This window comes from Gambusia affinis, linkage group LG02, assembly GCF_019740435.1.
Source record: "Gambusia affinis linkage group LG02, SWU_Gaff_1.0, whole genome shotgun sequence".
In the NCBI taxonomy this organism is placed as follows: domain Eukaryota; kingdom Metazoa; phylum Chordata; class Actinopteri; order Cyprinodontiformes; family Poeciliidae; genus Gambusia; species Gambusia affinis.
Window position 1 is genome coordinate 18,587,736 of NC_057869.1, and position 26,151 is coordinate 18,613,886.

The following is a 26,151-nucleotide window of genomic DNA, read 5'->3' on the forward strand; positions in this document are numbered from 1 at the left end:
TCAGAGGTTTTGTGAACTTATTCAGAACCAACCTCTGTCTAATTATAGAAAACACTCACAAAATGAGGCCTTGTGTTGGACTCTTTCCATCCAGCTCTGGACATTCTTAAATCAAAATACAGAAAGGAAAATGATGGCAATTAAAACAGGAATTTCGTTATTAATTTTTTGTGGTAATTGGAAAACCGTCACTGCTGCTCGTTGGAGCTGTTTCTAACAAACTGCACTATTAATGTTTTGTTCTGAAATAGCCCTAGACTTTTTTTTCCCCGCCAACCAATAAAGGCTATGTATAAATCTATTCACAATAAATCTCATCTCAAGGCACTTTACAAGCCAAAGCGCTCTAACATATCCATTTTTATTAACGGACCAGAGAATGAGATCATGACGTAAAGCGAAATTGTGAGGTAAGCTAAAGGAAACTACAGTGTTGGACTTTGGAAGATTCAGGCTTTCACATCATTAATCCATTCATCCTTTGCTTATCCATGCAGTGTGCCAGAGAGCTGTTGTGGATGTTTAGTGATCATTGGACGAGAAATCAGGTGTGTGATGAGGTTATTATTGTCACTAAACACATGATCTGATGTGTCAACTGGAAGCAGTAAATTGTGGATGTTCATTCAAGACGACTTCAATATCCAAACATGCAGGGGAGAAAAAAAAAACCAAGATTGCAACAATGAACTCCTGGTGTGTAGAAGCAAGCTTATAAAATGTGATGTCAGTGAGATTCTTTTGAACATTTATATTTGTATTTTTAAGCACTTACGGGTGAAAAGATTGTCAGAAACAAAAGCTCGGATTTGACTACATTTTAAAAAGTTCTGGTTGGGATGTCTTCTTGGAGGCTGCAGCTTCAGAAAACAAAGAAATGCCACAAAGAAAACTGTTACAAATAGTAAGAAAAAAAAAAGCTAATTAAAAATGAGAAGTGGTTCTTAGAACATCATCTGAAAACAGCAATTATCCAATCAGCAATAATGAGGCACTGTGGGCCTGTCAACCTCAAGAATCTGAGTCACTGTTATTTTTTTTTTCCCGCTTGCAGAAATAGTGATTTGACAGCTCGAATTTTGAAGCCTCCTTTGTGAAATGAGGCCTGAAATTCAAGATTAATGTGTTAGAAATCCAAGACAAACAAGAGTGTAATCCTGCTTCTGTCTTCATCACAAACTGCACACAATGCATAGCTGAAAACAGCCTGTATATGGACCCAATTTTGTAAATTTTTCCACATTTATTGATTTTCTTCCGCTACTTTCCCACAGGCAGAAGGAATTTAAACAAACAGTAACATAAAACAGCTTTAAACTAAACTATTTAAAGCACATCATAGAGGTCAGGAGACAAATTTGTCCTCTTCTCCATCAAAATTAAACTCAGACCCGGTACTGACATCATATAGTAAAAACACAATAATAACAGATGAGAAATCCACTGTAGGCAGTCAATCTACGAGCACACAATAAAGCCTGTCCTCCTCTATCAGCCATTGTTAAGTAGCACAAATAGGCTCTTCTCCCTTCTGTCACTTTGGTGCCAATCTCTTTTTGCTGCAAATGCCGGGGACTGTGTGTGACATCGCAGCGATTGTGTTTTGGGCAAATAGAGGCATTGCAGGCAGGGTCCACCAGTTCATATTGCACAGTTGAGTGAACAACTAGTGCTCTGTGGTCACTTGTCAGGGATTCAAGGCGTAATTATGGTTTACACACAGCCATGTCAGCCATATTTCACAGCTGAGTGAGCCGATACTGCGGCACAACTTCAGCCGCCATTTTTCGCAGCTTAAAATTGGCTGCTGAAAACACACGCGGCGTCGCTGCTGGGTATGCAGAAAAACAAAAACAAAAAAAACTGCCAGCAGACTTTTGACCTTTGGTGTCCGGAGCATGGACTTATGAATAAACTGACTTGGTCATGAACCTTCCAGTGAACTCGCAACCAGTAAAAGAAAAAGAAATCAAACACTGACACATTAGATGCTACAGCTCTTCTTCTTCTTCTTCTCCTGGATTTTAGTAGACTTGTGGCACTATTTAATGTTGCAGTTCTCTATCCTCAGGTGTGAAGCTAGACAAATATTTTTCGTTACTGAAACAAGATTTTTTTTCCCCTATTGTATTAATAAATATAAATTACCGTAGATTTCTTATATTGGTCGTCCTTAAATACTTTTTACATTGCAATTTTTTGTCCTTCTTTATTTTCTATCTTATGAATGAAACTGTAGCTTGTGACTATACCTAATTATATTCCCATGTAGTTTCAAAGTAATGCATACAAACTCGAATCCATACAACCCATTATTTGTTGGAGAAACAACCAATAGTAAGGTGAATCTGACCCACTTATTTTTCAAATTCTTCATTAAGATCCTGCCATAATCTCAATAATATGTCCTTTAAAATGCCCAATAAATTCAAAATGGTCCATTTAATTGTTGTTCCAACAAATCATTGCCATTGTTTGTTGTACAATCACTCCACTCATAATCATTAAAAGCACAAAAAGAGTATGAAGTAAACTTCTGACCAGAACTGTATTAACTATTCATTTATTTTTGCAAAAGCAGATTGACTAGTGGTTGTATTTATGATAGGTTTGCTTTTTTTTCTTCAAGGTTAGGTGAATAGTTGCTTTCACATTTCAAAACCCTGTAAGTAATCAATAGTGTTTTTGAGAAAAGGTGTAAAACTTCAGTGAAGACGAAACAAAGCTCTCCTTTTGAACAGAGCTGGTAGATTTGTCGATGCAATGTTTTATTATAGCACTCTGTCTGTTTCACACCTATACCATGTTGAGTTGCTTCTTGGAAAAAGCTGAGGCATTAATTGTGGTTTGTCAAAAATAGAGTCTTCTATCTTATTTTAGTGCATGACTCAGCCGTTTACCAGCAAAGTGGCACATTGCTGCTGGAGAAGCAGCTTCTGTTTTTCTCCAATTACAATGAATCTCTTTGTTTTCCTTCTACCAGTGTGGAACAAAATCGCACTGAATTGATCTACTGTTTCTTCTTCTTTACACTTTAAAAGAATCTGGCATAAGTTAACACACCAAAAATCCCATTTGAAAATGTGAATAACTGAAACCGCTTCAGTCAGGGAGAAATAAGGACAGCATGAGCTGTTGGAGGGAAAATTATGTAAAGTATGAAAACAGTTTGTAGATGCTGCCTCTGCACTCTGTTATCTGTGTTATGGAGATATAGAGATATTTGGTGTCTTGTATTAGAAGGAAATGTGCTGGTTTAGAACCAGAACTGCACATACTGACTCACATCTCAATATGGAAAGATCAAGTAAAACATAGAAATGTAAAGCATTTTTGTTGGCTCTAGTGGTGCAGCAAGATCAAAGAAATGAAAGGATTGGATATGTTGGGAGTCTGCTTGCTGGTCGTGGATGAACAGTCAGGAAGTGACAGATTTCTCATGACGCCCCTCAGGCGTCAGGAAAAGGTGGAGAAGAGGAGGAGGCGACAAAGTCATTCTGAAAGGAAAATGACAGAAAACTAAAAAAAATAAATAAAAATGAATGGTTCAAAAAAAGTAGAAGGACAAGTGTGGTGATGACAGAGTTAAAGATGTGGTTAGCTTGACGGCATGTGAAAAGAGCAGCCGTAGGAATAAAGTAAGAATTACAAAAAAGTTTTATTGCACAGCACCAATAACAATGAGGAAAGTTAGTTTTGTGCTTTTAATTAGTTTTTCTTGTCATTGTGTTATTGTTATGTTATTGTTCAAATGCTAAAAGGTTCAACGTTTAGCATTTGTGCTCACGAAGGGTCGCCTGAGTGAGTCCAGCTGTATCATTAAAAACTTAGTAGATACAGTCGTTTGTTATTAGTAAAAACAATAAATTAACCAAGTGTTTGGCCTAAAGTTGTTTTATGTGAATAGATCTTGAATTTTACTGTTGTCCTTATTACCTGCTGAAGCTTTATACATATGTAAAGTGGCATCACATTTATATGCATTGCCTTGAGATCATGTCAGTAAAGGCAGCATTTGCTCCTTTGACAGCTTTAACACAAATATCTTCAGTGATGACACACATTCATTCATTTACTGCAGGTAATAATCTGAATGTCATAAAAATGTAATTCATTTCAGTAATTCAGTTCAAAAAGTGAAACTCATATTAAAGTCACATCAAACACGATTGATGTATTTAAGCATATTTCTTGTCATTTTTAAGCTCTTGACTCAGAGCTAATGAAAACTTATATTTTTAAAGGAGATATTTTTATTACACAAAAAAGTATGGCCTCCTGCAGTCTCTATGTTCCCATTTAAATATGCTCCACTGTGATACATCGGGGTCCTCCCTCTCCTCAAACTTTTACCCCTGACCAAGATTTGGTTTTATTGGAAGATGAAGCCTGCTGCCAGCTAAGATGTGCCCCACAGGACCACCTGTCAGGACCTGCTGAAAGAAAGCATGAAGAAAGTGTGTGTGTCTGCATCCTAGGTTGACAGTGAGGTGGAATAAATGCACACACGCACAAATTTATGAGATGAGACTTTTTGAAAGCTGTTGTTTATGGATGTTTGTAAAAAGGAAAAAAAAAAAGAAAAGAAAATTGATCCAAGAAGTAGTTATCTTTTTTTTCCCATGTACTTTACAGAGCTGGCTTAAAACCCAGCAGTCATTTAAAGACTTGAAATGAGAGTTCGCAGAGCTGGTTATTTTTTAAATATGTGTCTCTAGGGATGTAGAAACAATAGAGGAAGCTCAGCCGAAGCCAAGAGTAATAAGTACTCATTTGTATCACAGCATATCTGCAAATTGAATCTTGCTTCATTCACATAGGCTAAACAGTTCAGCTGATTAAATATAGAAACACAGAGAGAAACACGTTTCCTCTACCTATTGATTTAAGGTGCAAATACATTATTTATGTTTTTCTGCAGTGTTTCTTTGATTAAATACTGAACGTATTTCACAGCAGATAACATTGCTGCACATCTTGAATTGCTAGCTTATACTGATGAGTTTATAAGAGGCACTTAAACAGAATAATCACTAATTAGGAAGCCAAAAGATCTCACACTTTCAAAGACGTGATCCTTTTCATTCAGAGTAGAAAGATTATTGTTATAAGGACAACAAAAGGTCCTCAGAATTAAATTGAAACAGCAAATTAGTCTGCTATGCAAAACCGGGACTAGAGAATATTGCTGATATTGTATCTGGGAGCACAAACAATTTGTAATAAATCCTAATAAACTTCCTTGACATTGCTCTTTAATGAGCGCTGCATTTTTTGTGTTGGTATAAGAGCGGCACTGCTGCGCTGTGGCCTCAGGCGCAGAGTTAAAGTCAGAAACAGAAGCTTTGGGTTTGTTTGATAAATTTTCTCTGGTGCTCAGCCAAGAAAATTTAAATCTTTCCCCATTGCTAAGCAACATCCTCTTTTTCTTCCAACAGCTTTGCTGGACGTTATGATGGTTTGTCTAAGTGGCTCTATTTTATTTTTATTTATTTTTTTTTTTTCTAATGCCATGTGAATTAATTTGCTCTTGAATTGAAGGCTGTTAATTTCATTGTTTTAAATTTCATAGATTAAGTCCAACCAAATACAAACAGAGAAGCTTAAGCATTCAGAAGCAGCTGCATTCAGGATTTGGTCACAGTGCAGGATCAGTAGTAAACACTGCATAATGACCTACAAATGCAGAATATTAGCATGAGCTCAGTAACCGGGGTACAGAGGAATGAAACGTCTCGCTTTAGAAACACTTAACCACCGTGGATAACTGCTGATCTGGAGGCTTCACTCAGATCGCTCCTGTTGAGGAGAGGCCGTCTGAAGCCACCTCACTGCCAACCTGAATAACTGGTGTGTGTTTGCTCTTCATTTAACAGCCAAGCTGAAGAGAGTGCACAACGATGTGTCCTCCCTCTGGTCACAGTTTGCCTGTCACTTCTGGTCAGTTTGTACTAGCACTGCCACTCTCTGTCTCCCTCTGCTCCTCACGTCACCTCCTTTCGTCTCACACGCAGAGAATCTGTCATGAACGAGCAAAATTAGTAAATCGCCGTCTTTGCTTTGCAAACCAACTTGAGTCTCGACAGTTTAAGGAAGAAGGGAGGAGATGATTAATTGGACATTTTTGGAGTGAATTCTTTTCCTTTTCTCTCTTTCGGATTGCACTCACATCACCGTCCTCCATTGGGTAACTAGTGAGATCAGAGTGGCTGAGCCTCAAGCAATGCAGTGCAGCTGAGTTAAAGACTACCTCGCTGCCAGCCTCAGTGACTGATACAATTTCAGCACTGAGTCGCATCATAGCTCACATTTTGCTAGATAACATCTAACGCAGAATTCAAACCACATTTTGCCAAAATTCTTATTACGTTATTTGCCACACAGAGCAAAATTTACAAATGTAAATCACAAATTCCAGAAATATTGATTAGGATTTTAATGCTAACTTCAAAAGTTAACATTAAAGAGGAAGAGCTTTCTTCACTTACTTTTCATTTTGAGTAAATTATCAAAAGTTTAAAAAATATCATCACTGTGTTCAACTATAAGCTCAAAAATGGACAATAATGGTTAGTGGTAATATAGCAGTGTTATTGGAAACAATAGCAACGTGGCCATAAAGTGGCTTCAATAAATAATGTCTTTAAAACATTATTTATTAGGCATTATTTTACTAGGCATTGCTTAAGTATTTTGTGCTAATCAGCAGCTCAGGGCTACAAAAACAATATATTCTACACTTAATTTACCTCCACTAAAAGCCCTTGAAAAGAGACGTACTAAATGATTTACAAGAGATATGCACATATGACATAAAGATGAAGAAATGTTCTACTTATTTTAACTACTTTTTTAAAACGATTCAAATTTTTGCCCTAACCTAAACAAGAAAGAGAACCAGATTCAGAAACTGCATTATTGTATTATCCAATACCTAATAGTATTAGAGATGCAAATTTAATCCAAACTTTTCCAGTGATAGATGTTGTATCCTAAAGAGCCAGATTATAAAAATAAATCCTTGCTTTACTTCCAGTAGATTTTAGTTACAGGGCTCTCCTTATACCCTTTAATTATAATCGGTTCATAAATCCAATTATGGCATGATTGCATATTATTCATTACATTAAAGATCTTCCTTTGTGGCGGTTAATGAGCCTTATGTCTCCCTCAAAGCTCCATCACTGTTATTTGCTTTTTTTGTGTGCTTCCTTATTATTCTGTTGCCTCTGCGGGTTGTAAACCTTGGTTTATTCTTTATATAAAAGGAAACCAAAGAAGTCATGAAGCAGCCGATGTAAACAGAGATTAGATGTTTTGTTACTTGACTCTAAGAAAACCTTGTAGTTGAGTTCATTGTCTTTTCCTCCTAGAATAAAATATTCCCAAACCATGAGACAGGTTAAAATTTTTATTTTCAACTGTGCAGCCTCTTATTTTTCATTCTCTTTCTCTTTATAACTTTATTCAGAAAGCATTAGTCACATACTTATCTGAAAACAAAGCAAACAAAAAGAAAATAACTAAAGTTTGGCATTCATATATTTGAAGCGTTTTGTGTTTGGCTTGTATTTTTGTTTAAAGTGGCAGGAAGTGACACAGGATCAGATAGTGATTATTAGAGAGAGTCACAAAGGCCGCTGCCAGCTGGGAGGACGTAAACCTTTTTTTTGCTGAAGATAATTCCTATTGAATGGTGTTCTCCCTCAGGGTTGTGAGATGCAGGAAGTGAAGCTCCGTATTAATTAGAATATGAATTAGAAAGACCCTCTTATCAGATGGCTTACAGGAGCAGCAGCAGCATGATCTGCAGAGCAGCAGCTGCAGAGGTGATTCTAGAAATATCAGCTCTGCTTTACTGACCATTTTTAATGTAACACACAAAGAAAAATACATCATGCCAGTCTTAATTTGTGCAGGGTCCTCTATCTATGTATAATTAGGTGACCTTTGAAGGCAGTTGGTTTCACTGGACTTTCGGATATGAAAGATGAGGAACTTGAACACAAATGACCATAAAATTTGCCATGTTGTTCCAAAGATTTAAAGAAGCAACTTTGGATTAGTAATAAGTTTTTTTGGCAACCTTTAAGTCATACATCTCTATTTAATCCTTGCAAAGTTTCAGGGAAAACCTGGTCATTTGTCAAATTAAGTATGCCCTCATTCCTAAATGCAATAAACCTCGTGTAACCTGCTTGTTTTTAGAATGAGGGAGGAAGCCAGAGATTCTGATCTCAATATTTGAATCTCCATGAATGAGATTCAAACCCAGAACCCTTTGATTGCAAGGCAGCCGCAAGGCAATTTTTGTTTTCACGACTGTATTTACAAAGTCAGGAGATCTTGTAAGAAGGATTATTGTCATTTTTTTTATTTTTAAATATGTGGTATTATTAAATTAGATCAGCTTCACAGATCTTTAAATGCAACAGGGCTGCATAAAATCAGCCGAATCCTATTTCAAACCCATATTTTCAGTGAAACTTACTCTTGTTTTTCTGGGGTTTGTTTAACAGATAAAACAATCCATCCACTTCCTCCATCTCCCTTAATTGAGACACCGTCGTCATTAGTTTCCTTAGGAAAAAAAAAAACAAATTCCTTGTGTGAGCAGCTTGTAGAAAGTTGCATTTCTGCTTGGAGCGAGGGCCTTCTGGGACCGTCATCATTATAGCCCCGTGCTCATTACAGCTGGCCCCCCACCGGGAGCCCGGGGAGTCCGGCGGAGAAAGGCAGACAATCTTTGCTTGAGCTCTGCAGAGGTCAGCGGTGGATTAATGTGCAGATGTGGGGGTTAATCAGCTGCTGACCCTCCAGGCGATATTGTCTTTCTTGGTCCGTTTTAATCAATAAGTGTGAACACTGGCAGCAAGATGAACTTCTCTCTTTACACAAAACCTCCACTGTTCCCAACCCAACAGACAGAGACACTGCCACCCGCCGGGTCATCTGTCTTCTCAACATGTGGCTCTGTAATAAATAACAGACGGTGTTTGGGGGCAGAGGGCTCCACCCGACGTGTTTCTACAGTTTAGTAAGACATGTAAAACAGTCCGGAACAAGCTTCAAACTTTGGATGGTGTTTTTGCCCACCTGCTGCCAGGTCTTCACGTCTCATTTGCCAATAAACGTTGTCGGGCTGTAGCTTCACCTCGATGCCTCTGACTACAGGAACAAATCCATCACATCCTGCGGAGATGCAATCTGACATGCTGTCAACATGACTACACATCAAACCTCAGAGGCTGGGGCTTTTATTTTATTTCATTAAAATTTTTTACTTTTGTATTCTACAATTAGAAAAAAATTATTTCTGTTTTTGGAATTTTGAGAAACAAGCGCCAACAAATTGAAAATGGTAATGACACCTGATCTCTGTGGACCTCGCTTATGTAGTCAGCATCAAAAGATTCATTTTTAGTGCATATAGTTGACTCTGTTTTTTAAATAATTTTTGTGTTTTGTAGTCTGGCAGTGAAAGTATCCTCCTCATACAACTCAATATAATGTTTAAATTGATACAGGGATGGAAGATGTTGTTTGTCTTGGCCTTGTGAATTAAATCTATTCTAATAGTTAATTGAAAGTATGCAAATTTATGCCAGGTTTTTAAGTGACGGCTCCAATAATTGCTTTCGATTTGTGCTTTTGTGAAGTTAAATTCAAGGTTTGTGCAGCTTAAATTGTCCTCTCAGAATAAAGCAATGTCTACAGAATTAAGGGTTTCTACAAATTTGCACAACTATTTGTGCAAGAAACAACAAAAGTCAGTGTAGCAGCGTAAACAAATGTGTGTCATTAATGAAGGAACATGAATATGAAGGGAAAACAAAATGTTGGTAAATCAAGTAAAGCCAAACGTATTTTAAAAGCACATCTATGCAATCAGAAAACCCGAAGTGCTTCACATGGTAAAAACATAGCACAAGTAACAAACAAAACAAAAGGAAACTGTAGAGTGGCAGAATAAGAAGAAGTAATGAAAAGTTTAATCCAGACCAGAACTGATCAATTCACCAGTGATTATCATTTGAGTCCATCTCTAAACAGGTGGGTTTTAAGCCTTGATTTAAAGAAACTCTGTGTTTCAGCATTTTTGCAGTTTTTTGCAAGTTTTTTTTTTTTCTCATATTAGTGGAGAATAAAAGCTGAAAGCTGCTTCTCCATTTTTGGTTCTGACTCTGAGGCTGAAGAGTAGACGAGAACGAGAACCAGAAGACCTGAGTGGTCTGTAAGATTGACACAATGACTAAAGCTCTTTAATGTACTTTGGTGCTAAGCCATTCAGTGATTTGTACAGTAACAGAGGGATTTTTAACTCTATTCTATACAGGGAGTCGGTGTAGTGACTTTAGAATTGGGGTGATGTGCTCTGTTTTCCTGATTTTAGTGAGAACACAGCATTCAGCTGCAGCTTCCTGACTTTTTAGGTAAACCTCTGAAGAAATGTTGCAATGGTAAATCAGTGAAGCAAACACCAATGAATGCATTGTTCCTCACACAGACACACATTTGAAACAATGTATTGTCTGTCTCACTGACGAAATGTTTTAAATCTGTTTGGATTACTAAAATACTTCTTTTATCTTGAAAGCTGAAGCAGCTTTCAGGATTCTGTAACATTTCTCGTTACAGAATCGAGAAATGTTGTTTCTCGTTTCTGTAGTGAGAAAAATAATTTTTTAAGAACATTCTTGAAATTTTGAAATTTACTTAAATTTCCTTTGTATTTAAAATTTCCTTTTAAACTTTGTGTCTTGGGTCAAACATATTGGGTATCCTTCCACAAGCTTCTCAAATTAGTAGGCTGTAATTTGCCCCATTCCTCGTGACAGAACTGGTGTAACTGAGTCAGGTTTGCAGATCACGTTGCTCACACACGTTTTTAGCTCTGCCCACGTATATTCTATGTTATTTAGAGCAGAGCGTGTTGGTGGCAGCTACATCACAATAACTTTGTTGTCCTAAAGCCACTTTAGAAGTTTGGTGTACATTTGGAAAACAGACGTGCTCGCTGATGTCTCTCCAGTATTTTCACATGCTGTTCTTTCCCCAGGATGCAATGTGTTGCTCTGGTTGATTTCAATGTTCTTTATAGACAGTGAACGTTAACATCTAGTTTCAACGGTTTTTGGTTTTGTGGTGAACGTATCTGGTGTTTTGTGACATCCTGCGGGCCCTGCTGCCGAGAGTTAGTATCAACACCTCCACTGTTTATTTGGACCTGCGCTGAACTCGGGGTCACTCACCCTCCGTCACACCTAATCCGGAAGATCTGGTTATGACACACACAAACACACAGTGCTCACAGCCATACATAAAATGATGCTTTCATTGGAGCTGAATGCTCAAAGTTACACCAGGTTTAGCTGTGAACCAGTGAGAACTAAATGATGATTTCTTCCCTAATTTCAAATTAGTCTCAGAGCTGTCCAGGATTTAACATTTTACTTTTCCCTTAAGCAGAGCAATTTACTGGATCCCATGATATAATTTGTTAACATTTACCACTTCTTCCTGAAAAACCAGCACTTATAGTCGGTTCTCTTGTTGTCCTTTAAGTGTTTTTAGTGCACAGATGTGCCTGATCCCTGCAGGGGCCTGAGGATTGATACTCGGTGTCAGAGGGAAAATGTATCAGAGGGCGTGTGATCTGCTGAGCAGCAGCAAAAACAAAACAACATTGCTTCCATCTCTCGTGGCTCAGGGATAATTGAAAATAAATTGTGTTGTGTCGCAGTGCTGCTGCAGACTAAATACTAATTTGTGCTGCAGTCGGAGGATGCAAACGGTGCTTCAGATACTCATTTTGTCAATTCCCTGATGATCAAACTATCTATTATTGAGCTGCTCTTTTCTCCAGAGGTTAAAAGCACAGATGGAGTGTATAATCTCCTTTTTTTTAAAAAAGCCCTATTTAGATTTTGGTTGCATCCCATTATGTGGGTCATCATTTAGTTATGAACTGATGTGGTGAATTTGTTCTTGTTCTTTTGAAGTGAGTTTTTTAATAATTGCATTTACCCTTGTTTATACATCACGTGGAGGTAAATGGGAAAAACTGATCCATACATGTAATGAATGGACCTTTTCAAACAGCTATATATTTGAATTGTGGGTTTGTGAGATCAAAGTAAGCCTCTAGATGTCCTTGCTGCCAAAAATACACCTTTAGCATGTCTACAGTAAATTGCACATTATGGTCTGTGTTTTTTGATGCAGCTTTCATGAGCCGATAGGTGTTGGGATTTCATCATTTGCTTTGCTCAGTGAAGCAAAGGTAGGTAATATGTGAAGCTGAAAGATCTTTGAAGGTTATTTTGAACAAGATTATTTTTTGTACTCTGTTGTTTCTCCCTGTTTAATACATTCATACAATACAAAAAACGTTATAAAAATCGCTCTTCATAAAATGCTTCCAAGTACAATATATTCATCTGAATAGCCAAGGCTATTTATATTTAAATCTTTTAAAATTACAAATAGTAAAACATTGGATTAATAAACACTAAGATGTTAAGCTCTAAGTAATTCTACAGCAAAAGGCTACAAGTGTGTCAACTATCAGCAGACTCTTTCATGGGTCGGTGAATTCATTCACAATTGTGAGGCAACAACAACAAATGCTTGACTAATTCTGCTTTTCTGTTTGGACCTCAAGAAATCTCAGAGCAGCTGGTCGTTTGACCTATGTGCAACAAAATGTGTAAATTGAGTTACGGACAGAATGGTTTAACATATGCACATTGTAATGGGTTGTGAAGTGAAAAGAAACGGCGAACAAATGACACAGACTCTCTGGACAGGTCCTGAAGGTGTTTAGATTTTGAATCAAGGGCAGATTGCCAGTGACCTTCTCAGTTTGATAGATGGCATGCCACTGTCTCGCTGTGTCTTTTTCTCTGGCAGCAACAGGCCATACAACAGTGGACTTGACAGGGATGGATTACTTTGGCAGGTTCTTCTTCAGCTGCCCTAACCCATTTTGGGTCATAGTAAATGATGGCTGCCAGAAAACAGAAAGATGTCACATTCTTCTTTGAACAAATACCCTGGATGATGGTGGGGCAGGATCTCTGTGGAAGTCCATAATCATCTCCAGTTAATTCCAGGTTGTTTATGTTTTGTCATCCACATTCTCGTGAGGTGAGCTCAGTGATGGTTGTGTCATCTACTTGGAGTTTGACAGGCTTGTGAGGAGATGTACAGCTGTGGGTTGGAAAGAAAGGGGGAAGCATTGAGCCTTGAGGGACACCAGGACTACAGGGAGGCAGAGACATGCCTGCCCAGACTCACGTTCTGCATCTTTCAGAAAAAAAATATATAAATTAGTCATCCATAAAAGTTATCAAAACATTTTCGTCTATCAAATGACAGACTTTGATATTTTTAAAAAAGACATAAGAAATGAATTGTTAGTGTGATAGTGATAAATGAAAGGGTAATAAAGCATCCATCTTAAATGACTGTGGAGAAAGTGATAAACTAATCACCTACTAATCCCCCTCAGGAAAGCATAATTTATTGTGCACTGATGATGATGCATAAACCATGTTGCAAAATAAGATTGTTAATGCAAAGCAACATCTGGACAGCCAGAGGGTGTTTTTCACAGAATGCTTCAGAAATATGACAATAAAACGGAGTTTCTGGCCCATAACCAGCACGCCTAAAAGACACAAAGTAGCATAATTGATAAAAACTTCTGCATGGCACCACTTATAGTTTATTATTTAAAGCTTGAGAAAATAATTAAGAAAAAATCTAAGTCATGATGTGAATAACTATGGTCATAATCTTAAACTATCTAGTTCTTGATAATCATGTAATTTGTCCAAGCAATCGAAAACAACATTATTTTATACTTTTTATGTTATTAATCTTTTTAGCAATAAATATTAACTTCTGCTTACAATAATACTAAAATTGTAATTTAACGAGATACAGTCCCTCAATTTTCCCATCTTCCTTTTAGATACCTCAGTGTGTTTTTATTACTTTGCTCATAGCAAAACTGTGAATGTCTGGAGAATACCAATTTGTTGCTTTATCATCCAGTTTCCCAGCTGAGATGTTTATCTTTGACCTGAGGTTTTTCAGACAAACAGAGGTGATGAATGAGTCTGACTTTTTTTTTTTTTTTTTGTTGATGTTGGAGGCAACACTTAAAGAAGCGAAGAAATCTGGAATATAAAGCTGAAGGGCAGGCATGTAAGCTCCTATTCCGCCAGACCTTGAGTGATGAAAGAATGTCTTTAAATTAGCAATTTAACAGGTTTACAGACATTTTTCAAACTTTAATTTGATTCTAAGGGTAAAAACCAATTTGTTTAAGCAGAACATCAGCTTAACTTCTTTGCAAAAGCAGTTTCTCAGGTAACTTCTTCAGAAGAGTCCCTTTTCTCATTAGCTAAAGTAAGACACTTTTGACGTTTTCAGGAGTGATTTAGCACAAGAAACGTTACAGTTGTAGCTAAAATCCTGGACATACTTCTCCCAGAGTTCTTAAAGTCCATCTCATAAATTTAATAAAAAACCTTTCTATGTTAGTTGTTTGTAAGATGTAAATTTTCAAGAGACTAAGTGGTGAGTTTTCATTAGTTATAAGCTGTAATCATCAAGCTTAACAAAATCAAACTCTTGAAATTCTTTTCTATGTGTGAAGAATTTGTGCAATATGTAAATTTATTATAAACTACAGAGATTTCCCCTTAACAATCATCTCTCCTTCCTTGCACTTAATGGGGAAGCTCACACTAAAATTCAAAATCTGGCTCAAAACACATAACTTGACTTAATTATGAAGCACTTGATTTTTGTTAATTGTTTTTTTAGTGTTTCTTAAATAAGCTTTATCTAAATTGACTTTATTTGAGCAGTGAATAAACTCAAAACGTGCAAAAACATTTTGGAAAACGTGCTGTTATTGCTCAGAATATCAAGCAAGTTTCATAGAATTAAAGCAACTCAATCTCTCAACATAAAGCCTTTCGGTAACTAACACAGCCAAGGAGCCATCTTTGATGTAGCCTGATATTATTGGTCTGTGCCTCCATGTGAACGTCCAAAACCCCATCACTAATGTTTGCAGTTTAAAGGATGGGCTGGAGATGAAGAGGCATGTCTGCTTTAACCCCAGTGACAGTTATTGGATATTACAGAACCTCGGGAGTTCTTCTGTAATCTATGCATGTCATGCAGATGGATGGTGATTACATTATGCCGTATTGTCCTCTGCAGTGAGTCCTAAACGATGTGATGATGACATGCAGCGTAAATCTGTTTTGGCTGTTAAAGCAAAGAGCAGCATTCGCGTCTTTTATGGGAAAGAGCGTGTGTGTGGGTAGTTGTGTGTGTGTGTTTTGTTTTTTTTTTTCTTTTTGGCATGCAGAGGGCACCGCCACAGTAATTAATGACTAGCTGCTAAATGGTGCTCTGTGATCTCACACGGTAACGAGAAGGCATTTGTGTCGGGCTGAGCTTGACAATTATCTTAGTGGTGAGAAAACATTGGGGTGCACCGGTGGCAGCTTGATTAATCAGTCCTAAAGAGCCCCAGTGTGAATATTTATGGGACTCATGTCATTTATAAAGATATTTATTCGATCTGTTTCAAACAGTAAGTTGGTCTATTTTTATAATTTGATGATTATATGTTTTTTATTCCAGGTGTAAATCGCAGTGGAAAGCTTTGATAAAATTTATACCAGCATGATATTATGGATAACTAGTAGGATTAAATTAATAATCAACTTATGTGTCAATATCCATGTTTAATTTGTTCTGAAATATATTTAGTATTAGCTCCAACAGGATTTCATGATATGTTTTTTGTGGCATTACTTTGGGAATATTTGCAAAGAACTTTGCAATATTATTCCCCATAAATCATCTTCTAAAAATCTACATGTACAAGAAAAGAGATGAGAAGCAAGCATACAGATTGGCTACATGAACATTTCTATTCTTTAAAGAACTTAACACAGCTTGAGTTTAGTTCATTTTCATATCGATCACATTTACTATAACTTGACATCAAGTAAAGCTGAGGCGGTAGTGTAGTAGAAATAAGAAATACTACAACCTGCAGGTGGGAGGCAACAGTTACTTAAACCTAAGGCTTTTATTATTATTGTGGACAATTTGTAATAAACTCACAATTATGCATATGAGCTAAGAAATGAGGGAATCATTTGATTTTGCATAAATTTTCACTGTGATATGGATTTTTCATTCTAGATGTATTTTATTCTCTAAAATTCTCATTTGCGTTTACTTCACATATGTATTTTCCTAAGTTTGTGTATATCTTTCCATGTTTGTTTCTGTTCTCTGTTTTTTACTCTTACGTCTGCTGTGTTCCCAAATTTAAAAATTAAAATGGAAAGAAAATTTATTCACGTTCTAATGAAAATGGAAACAAAGGTTTATGCTACCCATAACAGAACAAAAATAACCTTGATATTTTATTTATTTCTAGCAGGATAGTTTTTTTATTTACAGAGTTATGAATTTAAATCTACATTTTTGCAATTTTTGCAACTTTAATCCACCAGAATAACTGTAAATGATGTACTGTAAACAAAGAGGGAGACACACCAAACACAGGTAGAAACTGAAAATGCTTTTAAAGTAACATTGCTTTATGACCTTCCAGAAGTCAATATAGCCTTGATGAAAAGCTTTTTATTCTGTTAGAATAGTGTCTATTTAATGTGTGTGGCTCAGCACTGCGTCTGCTCAGCTGACCACACAGTAAACCAGAAGATATTTCATTAACGTTCAGCTTCTGACCTGAACATCAAGGAGCTTTTACTGTCATTGCCTTTGCAGCATTGTGCATTGTAGTGATAGTTATTGTCATCACATCATTGAAGTTGATACAAAATGGAACAAGAAACTTGCTTTATGCTCACTGTTCACATTGAGGTAACAACTCTGCTTTTTCCGTTAAATCTACTGATAACTTATAATTCCCTCTGAATGATGTGACATGGTTTTGCGTCCTTCAATAACTGAGTCTTGCTTGCTGCAGTAGAGTATTTCTATTGCAAAGCAAAAATGTCTTAATATTTTTCTATGCAACACATTTTTTCACATTTTACCTCTTAATAACTTCAAATGACAATGTATTTTGGGAGTCTTTTGTAATAGGTCACCACCATAGAAAAAGTGCATAGTAGGGTTTACAAAGGGCTTAGTTTAAAAAGGTTTGAGCCATAAATCTCTCAACAAACACTGTTGAACACATAATATGAAGATGGAAGACAGACCTGTCTGTGAACCGTGGTATACATGCAAAATGACACTTTTATTCTGTGATAAACTAACCATTATCTCCATGAAGGAACATAGTAGTGGTGGTTTCATGCAATTGGGATTATTTTATTGACCAGTTAGAAAAGTGAAACTGGTGAACGTTGAAGTAATTAGACGACAATACTTAAAGATAAACGTTTAGACACTGCACTAGAGGGGACTGGAAGAGAGTTTCACCCTTCAGCAGCAATCTGACCTTAAATATGCATCCAAAGCCCCTATAGGAAAGTTAATGGTTCAGTCAAAGTTCAGACTTAAGTCCATTTGAGAATCAGTGCACAGGCAAAAAGAGTTTGTATCATAGCCTGTAGAGAGAATCACAAAAACCACAATAATCTAAATCTGCAGGTAAGTCCTCTGAGAGAATCAGAAATAAGTATCAGCCAGTTTCAATCTGATACATTTCTAATTATAACCAAGTAGATTTATCCTCCAATTTAACCTTGAACTGAAAAGAGGAGCTCATTGAAAGGTAGTACTGGAAACAGTTGTATCTCATTTTTAAAGTTGTCCCAATATTTTTTTTTTAATCTAACAAATTTTAGAAACACACTTATTTATTTTGCTACTGAACCTAAAGCTAATTGATAAAATACTGCAATACTCATTCTCTATTTACAATTTTAATGTGCAAATGAAAATATAAAGAGAGATAGAAACAACACAAATTATTGTAAATCTATTTCTACACAGACCCACACCAAATTTAAAATTATTGTTGCTTGTTAATAAGGCGGATTCTGTGGTTTGTGACGAGACACACCGATGATTATTTTACCAAAGCTCCAGTAGCATGTTACAAGTGTTTCTTTAAAGCTTGGAGTATTATTTTTTTCATTTTATTAATTTAAAAAAAATATATATATTTTATTTAAAAAAAAAGGTTGCCAAGTGGTATTTGTGACATCTTATCATTTTGTCTTCTTCAATAGAACAAAACTTCAGTGGTCTATTCCTCATTTTTCTACTTGTCTTCTCTCTCTCTCATCACTCACTTTCCTGTCCGACTACTGTCAAATAAACGACACTAAAGCCATAAAAGCTTTTTTTTTTTTTTTTAACTCTCCAGAATGAGGAGTGCCAAACATCCTATGTTGCACCATTTTTGAAGGCGCTCCACATGATACACAATAATACGTTTCCAAAAATGACCGGCAATTTTAAGGAACTAGTCTCTTCTTTACATGCATGTCTATCTGCGTTTCTTCTCCCCATTGCCTAGAAAATTTATTAAATACATTATCGTTATATATTACAGACAGTGTTTTTTTTATTATTGTAATGATACTCTTTCATGTAATAGCACAGCTTTCAAAGAGTACTACTTTTTAGGATTAAATAGTTGATTTATAAGATCTGCACATCATTACCATTAGATAAAAGGGTTCATCCTCCCATATTGCTCCATTTGTGTCCATACTTTTTTTTTCTCGTCTGCATTTCCTTTTTTCTTTTCAGTTTTTTTTTTTATTCACATCCAAGAGTTTCCCCTGAAGCTTGCTCATCAATCTCCCAATCTTTCAATTTCCTGCTGTGGCAAGAAGCACTTAAATTTATCGCTCCATCTGTTTATTACATGCCATCTCTCCTTCCCCTTTCCTTCTGCCTTCCATTCTGGATTCTCCTCCTCTCCATCTGTTTATGCTTGTTCCTGATCACCTTTCTGTTCGGTAAAGCCCTATCTGTCCTTCACCGCTACTATCCCATAGTTTAAACACTTTTTGAAAATCAGGTCACTGATGAGCTTTTCTAATGAACCTATTGTGTGTTTTTCAAGTTCTTCGCTTCAAACTGCGGAGCTATTTTAGGTCCAGAAGACATATTTCCTGTCAAGTAGCAGGAGTAATCTCCACAGAGCTCACAAGTAACAAATGAAAGGAAGGATGTGTTGTCTTTTTCACTGCTATTTTAGACAGTCTGACAGATCTTAGTTGCTTAGTTACTTTTTCCTGCACAGTGCAAAACTTTCCTGAAAGTCTACAGAAACAAGTCATGATCGTCTCGTTTATATATCTCTGAAAATGTATTTATTTTTGTCAACATCAGTACCTGGAGGTGTAAGGTAAAAGAAGTTGTCAGTCCCTCTTAACATAAGTACTTTTTTTTCCCTCTGGCAACCAGGGTTGATTAGTAAAAGCATAAAGTGTCTTTGTCACTGCAGCTACTTTCAAACAGTGTCAGAAGGACATAAACGCTTAATCAATGCAGGCAGCAACAGTTTGACATTGTGCTATCTGTTTCTAATTTGTCTCTGTTCCCTCCCTCTTGTTTCTCTGTGACAGATCACATTCTTCATGCTGCTGTCTGCAGTGTGTGTAATGCTCAACCTGGCGGGCTCCATTCTCTCCTGCCAAAACGCTCAGCTTGTTAACTCGCTGGAGGAGTGTAAGCTGGTGAGACCAACTAGACATTGACCCATGCAATCTTAGTTATTTGACTGTCAGTCCAATGTCTACATCCATTATTTCTACCCAGTGTTTGGGTGGGGCGGCTGTGGTGTCTTTGTCCAGCACTCAGAGGGGTGGTCTGTGGTGGGTGATGAGCAGGGTTAGTTTTCTGATATGCTTTTGAATGTAGGCCAACAATGCATGTTCTTTTGTTCTGTGTTTTCCTGTTGCCCTGGTGATGGACTGGTGACCTGTCCACACAAGATAAAAAGCTAAAGGCAATGGAAAAAGTTAAATTTTAGTTTCACATCTTAATCTGACATCTTATTTTTGCCCCCTACATATTTTTTGGCAAGCTGCAAATATTACGTCTTGTATCTTTTTCCAGCCATAACTTTCTTGATCCTTTTTCATGAAGGCCAGATGAGCAAAACGTTTTCCATTCAATTTCTCCCACCTGAGCTGTGAATCTCTGCAGGTCCTCTCGAGTTACCGTAAACCTCTTGGTTGCATTTATAATTTATACACTGCCTGTCAGTTTGATTGGATGTCTTGGTAGGTTTTTACTTCAGGCATATTCTATGAGGAATAACAAGATGGATTGAGCAGTGCTCTATGAAATGTTCCAAGCTCAGGATGTGGTTTTATAAAGTAGCCATCCTTTAAAATTTTTCACAGCAGTCGGCTGTTTTCCCTGGTCTCCAAGATGCTGCTATTGTTTGCAAATCTCTAAGGCCTTCACAGAATGGGAGTATTTATGCTGCTATTAATGTATTCCCAAGTTGACTTTAGAAGACTTTATATATTGGAAGGGATTTTATTCAGGGGTATCAAAATAAAGAGGAGCTGCATTCAGTAGACGGCACACATTTCAGAATTTTATTGATGAAATTGCAAAATTATGGACTTTTCCTCTCCACAATTATGTGCTGTAACACAAAATATATCAAAAATAAAGACTTTAATATATTTGAAAGTTATTGTCACATGTTCCGAACGTAACAAGTATTGAATCAAAATATCAATTAATTATCTCCATGATAGGAAAACCTGCATAAAGGAAGAATTTACCAAGCCACTAAACAGTGCAATATTGTGATGAATTCTATGTTATAAACAACTTTTCATACCAGACAAATGGTCATGGGTTTTTGTTGTCCAGCTTTGCAGAACTTCTGTTCTTGTGATGAACAAACTTCTGAGCTGAGTCATTCCTGAAATCAACAAAACCATTTGTTTGTCACCACTGACTCATGATTATCACATCCGGTCCAGTAAAACTCAGTTCTATGACTTGTAGACTCAGGGACACTGAATACAATCTCTCTCCACACTACACAGATTTTTATGTGTGATAAAACTTATGAAGCCTCTATCATTTGCCTTCCAGCTCACACTATGTACCTTTTATGTGTTAGTCCATCATATAATTTGCTGTGAATATATTATAAGAATGTAATCTTTTTTTAGTTCTTCAGCCTTTGCATCCATACAGCTTAAAATATTAACTACCTACAAAATTGCCACTTATTATTCTCCATAGCTGTGTTTTGTATGAAAGTGATATTCTGAACTGAGTATGAACTGTGTTTTTGTTTGAGGTGCTGTTATGTAGCTGCAAAAGCTGTAAGCTCTCCTTTTTTCTTTTTTTTTTAACAATCCAAATAATAGCCTTTAGAGACTGAACTTTTCTTAACCAGATGCTTAGCTGATGTTTTTAAAGTGAATTTATAGTGCCTGGGGTTTGTGTCTATTTCATAACTGTAGAAGCCCCTTGTGGTTTCTAAGACACCCAGCCCACTAACCCAACTACTTCCACAGTATAAGCAGCTTTTCTCCAAAGTTAGTGTGCATGCGCGCTCTACGCATGCACACTAACTTTGGTACTTTATGTGACTCTCCAGGGACCCTCATCCACACGTGACTGAAATATTAATGTTCTTCATCTCCTCTCCCCAATGTAATTAACCCATACTTGTTGAGTTCATGTCCTGCTTTTGACTCAATCTGGGACACACAGCAGAGGTACCTCAATCCGTACCGGAGTAGCTCATCATAGCCTCACTTTGTCGTTTTTACACGTGCACAAGGCTTCGCTGTTTTAAAAAAAAGTCTCATACACCATCAGCTTATTTTTATGGAGGGAGGGGATAAATTACTCGACAGAATAAGCTGAGGTCTGGCCCATGCGTGTGTTTGCGTGTCTCTTTGTGTGTTTGGTCATGCATGCATGCATGTTTCTCTGTGTTTTGTGGCATGCCTGCTTGAGTGCGGATGTGTGGTCTCCCCTCCTGCCCCCCAGGTACCTTTTGACAACGATGGAGTGTGTGTCTGCTGCGAGCAACAGAAGCAGAGCACCGGCTGCAACAACCAGGCAGAGATGCTGAAACTGAACCCCCTGCGGGACTGCAACACCATCCGCCTTCGCCTCAAGGTGGCCGTGTTTCTCTAGCATTTCCACGTTTTGAAAGAATACTGGATATATTATATTTTATTTAGGTTTTGTCCGACATGGATTACTGTTTTAAATAATGCCCAGCTCTGAATATATTAGTCTTACAAGAAGATATTGGATTTAATGTGTTCATTAATTTAGTCTCGCTTGCATTTCCGTCACAGCAACGTATAATCAATCAGTCAAACTTTATTTATAGAACACTTTTAATTCAGTCTAGTGTAAAACAAAGTGCTTTATAGAAATCAAAATCTGAAAGACATGAATTTAATCACTAGGAGCTAGCGCAATAAAAGTATCAAAATGATCAACTAAATGGTAAATGGCAAATTCACTGTACTTGTTCAGCACTTTTATCAAATCCACAGACTCCAAAGCGCTTTACACTACAGTCAGTCATTCACACACTAATGTTGGTAAGCTACGTTGTAGCCGTAGCTGTCCTGAGATAGGACAAAACGACAAAGTGACTGAGATGGACATAGAGATAAAACAAGCAATTACTGTTAATAAAGCAATGAGGAATTGGAAGTTTGAAGTGAAACAAAATCAGTTAGAGAGAATGAGGAAACCACAATCATCTAGATTCAATTAGTGAAGAAACCCAGGAGATAGATGCATATTTTTATGAGAAAAAAGGTGAAAAGTTATTAAATGTTATAAAAACACTAATGTTAATAACATGCCATTAACTAACGATCAAATCTAGATTAGTATTGAACAATATTTTTAAAATCATGTAGCAGTATTTGCTAACAATTATTAAACAACAGCATTGAAGAGTAAAAGTTGAATAAAGTGTGTGTGTTTCAAAGGTGAATTGATAATGGTGGGTAATAAACATCTATTATTATTGGTGGAAAGGATGAGGCTGGTCAGAGTGTGAAAAGTTTGATTTTGAGCATATTGAATGTCATTTCTTTAGATTTTCACCAAAAGTAGTCAGGAAATCTTATCTGCAAATATCATCTACCTAAAATTTTGTATTTACCATAAACATTTCAATGTACAAAAATTATGCTAAATTGAATTTAAGCGCATGAGAGTAATAAGACTTTACTTCTCTAGATCCACTCATGGAAAAATGCTTTCCAACATTTTTGTCTAATGTGTAGTTTTTGTTCAACAACATGACAGCTCAGTCTCCAATTAGAAGGAGTTGTAAAGCATATGTCTTTTTTTTTTTCCCCAGAAGGCAGATGTTTTAGTATTCACTGCGTTTTCAGGCTGGTTGTAGTTTAGCAGTTCGTGACCTAGGTGGAATATCTTATCTCTCCTGGTGTCTGCAGGAATAAAATACAGTTTTAAGCACTCTGACCTTAATGGATAACGACAATCATATCCGTTAATTTTACACCCCTGATTGATTATAAAACATTGATAACCAAATCAAAAGACTTCTTCAGGTGAAAAATGCTTATGAAAGGAGGAAAGATCGAGCACATTCATCACTGTGGTCATAACTCATTAAAGAAATGGGGAATTGGTGCTATAAAGCTTTATTAAGCACCGGAGCAGTCAGACATATTGAGTTATATCTAAGAAAAGGTGTCATATGCAAGTCCCAGGAGTCAATTTCCATTTCAGATGCTGTTAGACGTCTGATTGTGATGAACTCATCTGCAGTGTTGTTCTTTTCTGTAGCATACAAAAGAAAAAACTCTGATTTAAATGAAAGCAAGGCGAAGCTGTAGACGATGTAGACTTAGTGTCTCATTTCTCTACAGCTTCTCTCCTCTTTAAGTGGCTCTCTTACATTTATGAAAGCATATCGCATTGCTAGGGATATGTGCCATTCATTCTCCACAGACATATTTAATTTCCATCCAGTCTTTTTTTTCCGTTTCATTACTCTGCCTGGGGCTGTAAATCATTCGTGAGAGGTGGTATTGAGGTAATTTCTGGTTTCCTGTTAAGAGGCGGATGTATAACCTTACTCTGGTTGACCTAAAGGCAAAGTATTTTTCAGAGGTTAAATATTCAGCTGTCACACATATTAAGCAGTTTTGGTGAAAATAATTTCAGCACTTTCTCTTTGGTTTTGTACTGGAATGTTTTATAATGCCTTATTATTGATGTCCTTGCAAACCTAAATTAAAATCAGACAAGAAAAATCAGGAGTTAGTACAAAAAGCATTTTTTAGATGATGATTATGAAGGGAGAGAAGCTATAAAAACAAATCTGTCCCAATGTGGAAAAATAAGGGAGGCCATTTAGAAGTGGACTTGCTGGTGCATTAGGATCTTTGTCCTGCTACAAAACTAAAATAAAATGGAGCTTAAAGAGAATTTTTTAAAGATCTTTAAGAAGACCTGTTGTTGTTTTGACCATTTCTGCCTGGTCTCTTTTTTTATTGTTGGATCATAAACATTATTTTTACCAAGGCGAAGGAGGCTGGCAGTGCTTTAGATGTGCTTTGACACCCTGGATGATTCATTATGAGCTCTTGGATTAATTTTAGTGAGCTGGTTTCAATAACAGAAGACAAACAACAATTTTTCATTTGTAATTTAATCGCTTTAGACTGTAGCATTTTTTTATTTTTATCTTTTAGGCTACATTATGTTGTCAGAGAGGTTACATTTAAGTACTTTATTAATTTTGTTTGTGAGACAGGCCTCCAATTAAAACTTAGCTTTCCAAAATATTGATAATCACAGAAATGTTATAATATCAGAAATATATTGGATAAGGATATTTCTGTCTGACAAATTTGTTTTATAATTTGAAACATGTAACAGTGCAATAAAGGTAAAATCAGGGGAGAAATATAATTTCCTAGCACTTTCAAAACAGCAAAACTAAACAGATACAAAAACTCATGCTTACAGGTTGCAGGAAAGAGACCAGTGGAAGAAAAACAGCAGAAGCAGAGCCCAGACGATGGGCTACTGAGGTTTATGGATGCTTGTCTGAACTGTTTCACTCAATTAAAGCCTGTTGTATCTCAAAATGTCCAAAAAAAAGTTAATGTTGAGTGTCAGAAAACACTGTTAGAACCGCATGGGATACAGCATCACAAGGATATCCTTCAGATGTTAGAAAATCTCTGAAAGATGTTTTTTTTCTGATGTCTCTTCCTGAACGACATTCAGGACTTTTTCTCAGAGCTGATTCACAAATGGGGGGCAAATTAACACGAGTATCTTCACACCGATTGGAAAAGAACAGGGATCATTTATTTGACACCTTTAGTGTGATGTGATTCCTGACGCTTGAAGGAAAAACTAATTGAGACATTCGGTCCAGAACCTCATGGTTCGAGAGGCAGCAGTTGAGTATCAGTGATGTGAAAAAGTAATTAAGTCCTCTCCTCAGTCTGTCACCATGGGGTTGTAGCCACATTAGGCAGGAGGTCAATATGAGAAAAAAAAAATCTTTTTTTATTTCTATGGCTCCATAGTTCCAACTCCCAATCCAAAACTATACTCATACCTCCTATCATCGCACCATAAGTGTAGATATCTAAAAAATAATACTTTCCTTATTATGACTCAGGGGGAACAGGAGTCAAACCTCTCTTAACTCTTTAGGACTACCCTGAAACATTCCCATTTTGGTTTTCTGTCCTGAATCTCTGCAGAGCCTCATCCAGCTTTAACATGCCCACAATTCTTCACTCAGGAAGTGTTTGATTAGCAGCCCAACACCTCAGGTGTCTCTTTTTGGTGTAGAAGAGCCTCAATTCCCTCTGCCTTAAGTCTCCTTAGCTTATCTGTAAGGATGAGCCTTAACACTGTTCAGAGGAATATAGTTTCTGCTGCTTGTTTCAGCCGTATTAGTTGCAGCGAATAGTATGAGGCAATAAGATTATGTGTTTGGCCAGGACCTTGAGAGCTTTGCATTACGCCTTAGTTCTCTCTTGGCTGCTGCAGCAGTGTCTGCATCACCAAAGACTATGTATTTATCTGCCTATAAATCTCTTATACGTTTTTCTTTCGCTTTAGAAAAAGTGAGAGAAGGTACTTAAACCTCTCAGCAATTTA

At 36.8% G+C, this 26,151-nt stretch overlaps 1 protein-coding gene across 4 annotated transcripts in view; it reads left to right on the forward strand.

Moving 5' to 3' along the window:
• Nucleotides 1-26,151, forward strand: part of fam189a1 (family with sequence similarity 189 member A1) — a 91,582-nt gene that overhangs the window by 55,223 nt on the left and 10,208 nt on the right. For 3 of the 4 annotated variants that reach the window (XM_044100437.1, XM_044100428.1, XM_044100411.1), the window contains 2 exons: nt 19,605-19,715; nt 21,979-22,143. In XM_044100437.1, coding sequence (XP_043956372.1) covers nt 19,617-19,715; nt 21,979-22,143 — 264 coding nt within the window. In that variant the 5' untranslated portion in view covers nt 19,605-19,616. The remainder of the gene's footprint in view (nt 1-19,604; nt 19,716-21,978; nt 22,144-26,151) is intronic. The other variant, XM_044100421.1, reaches the window with a different exon arrangement.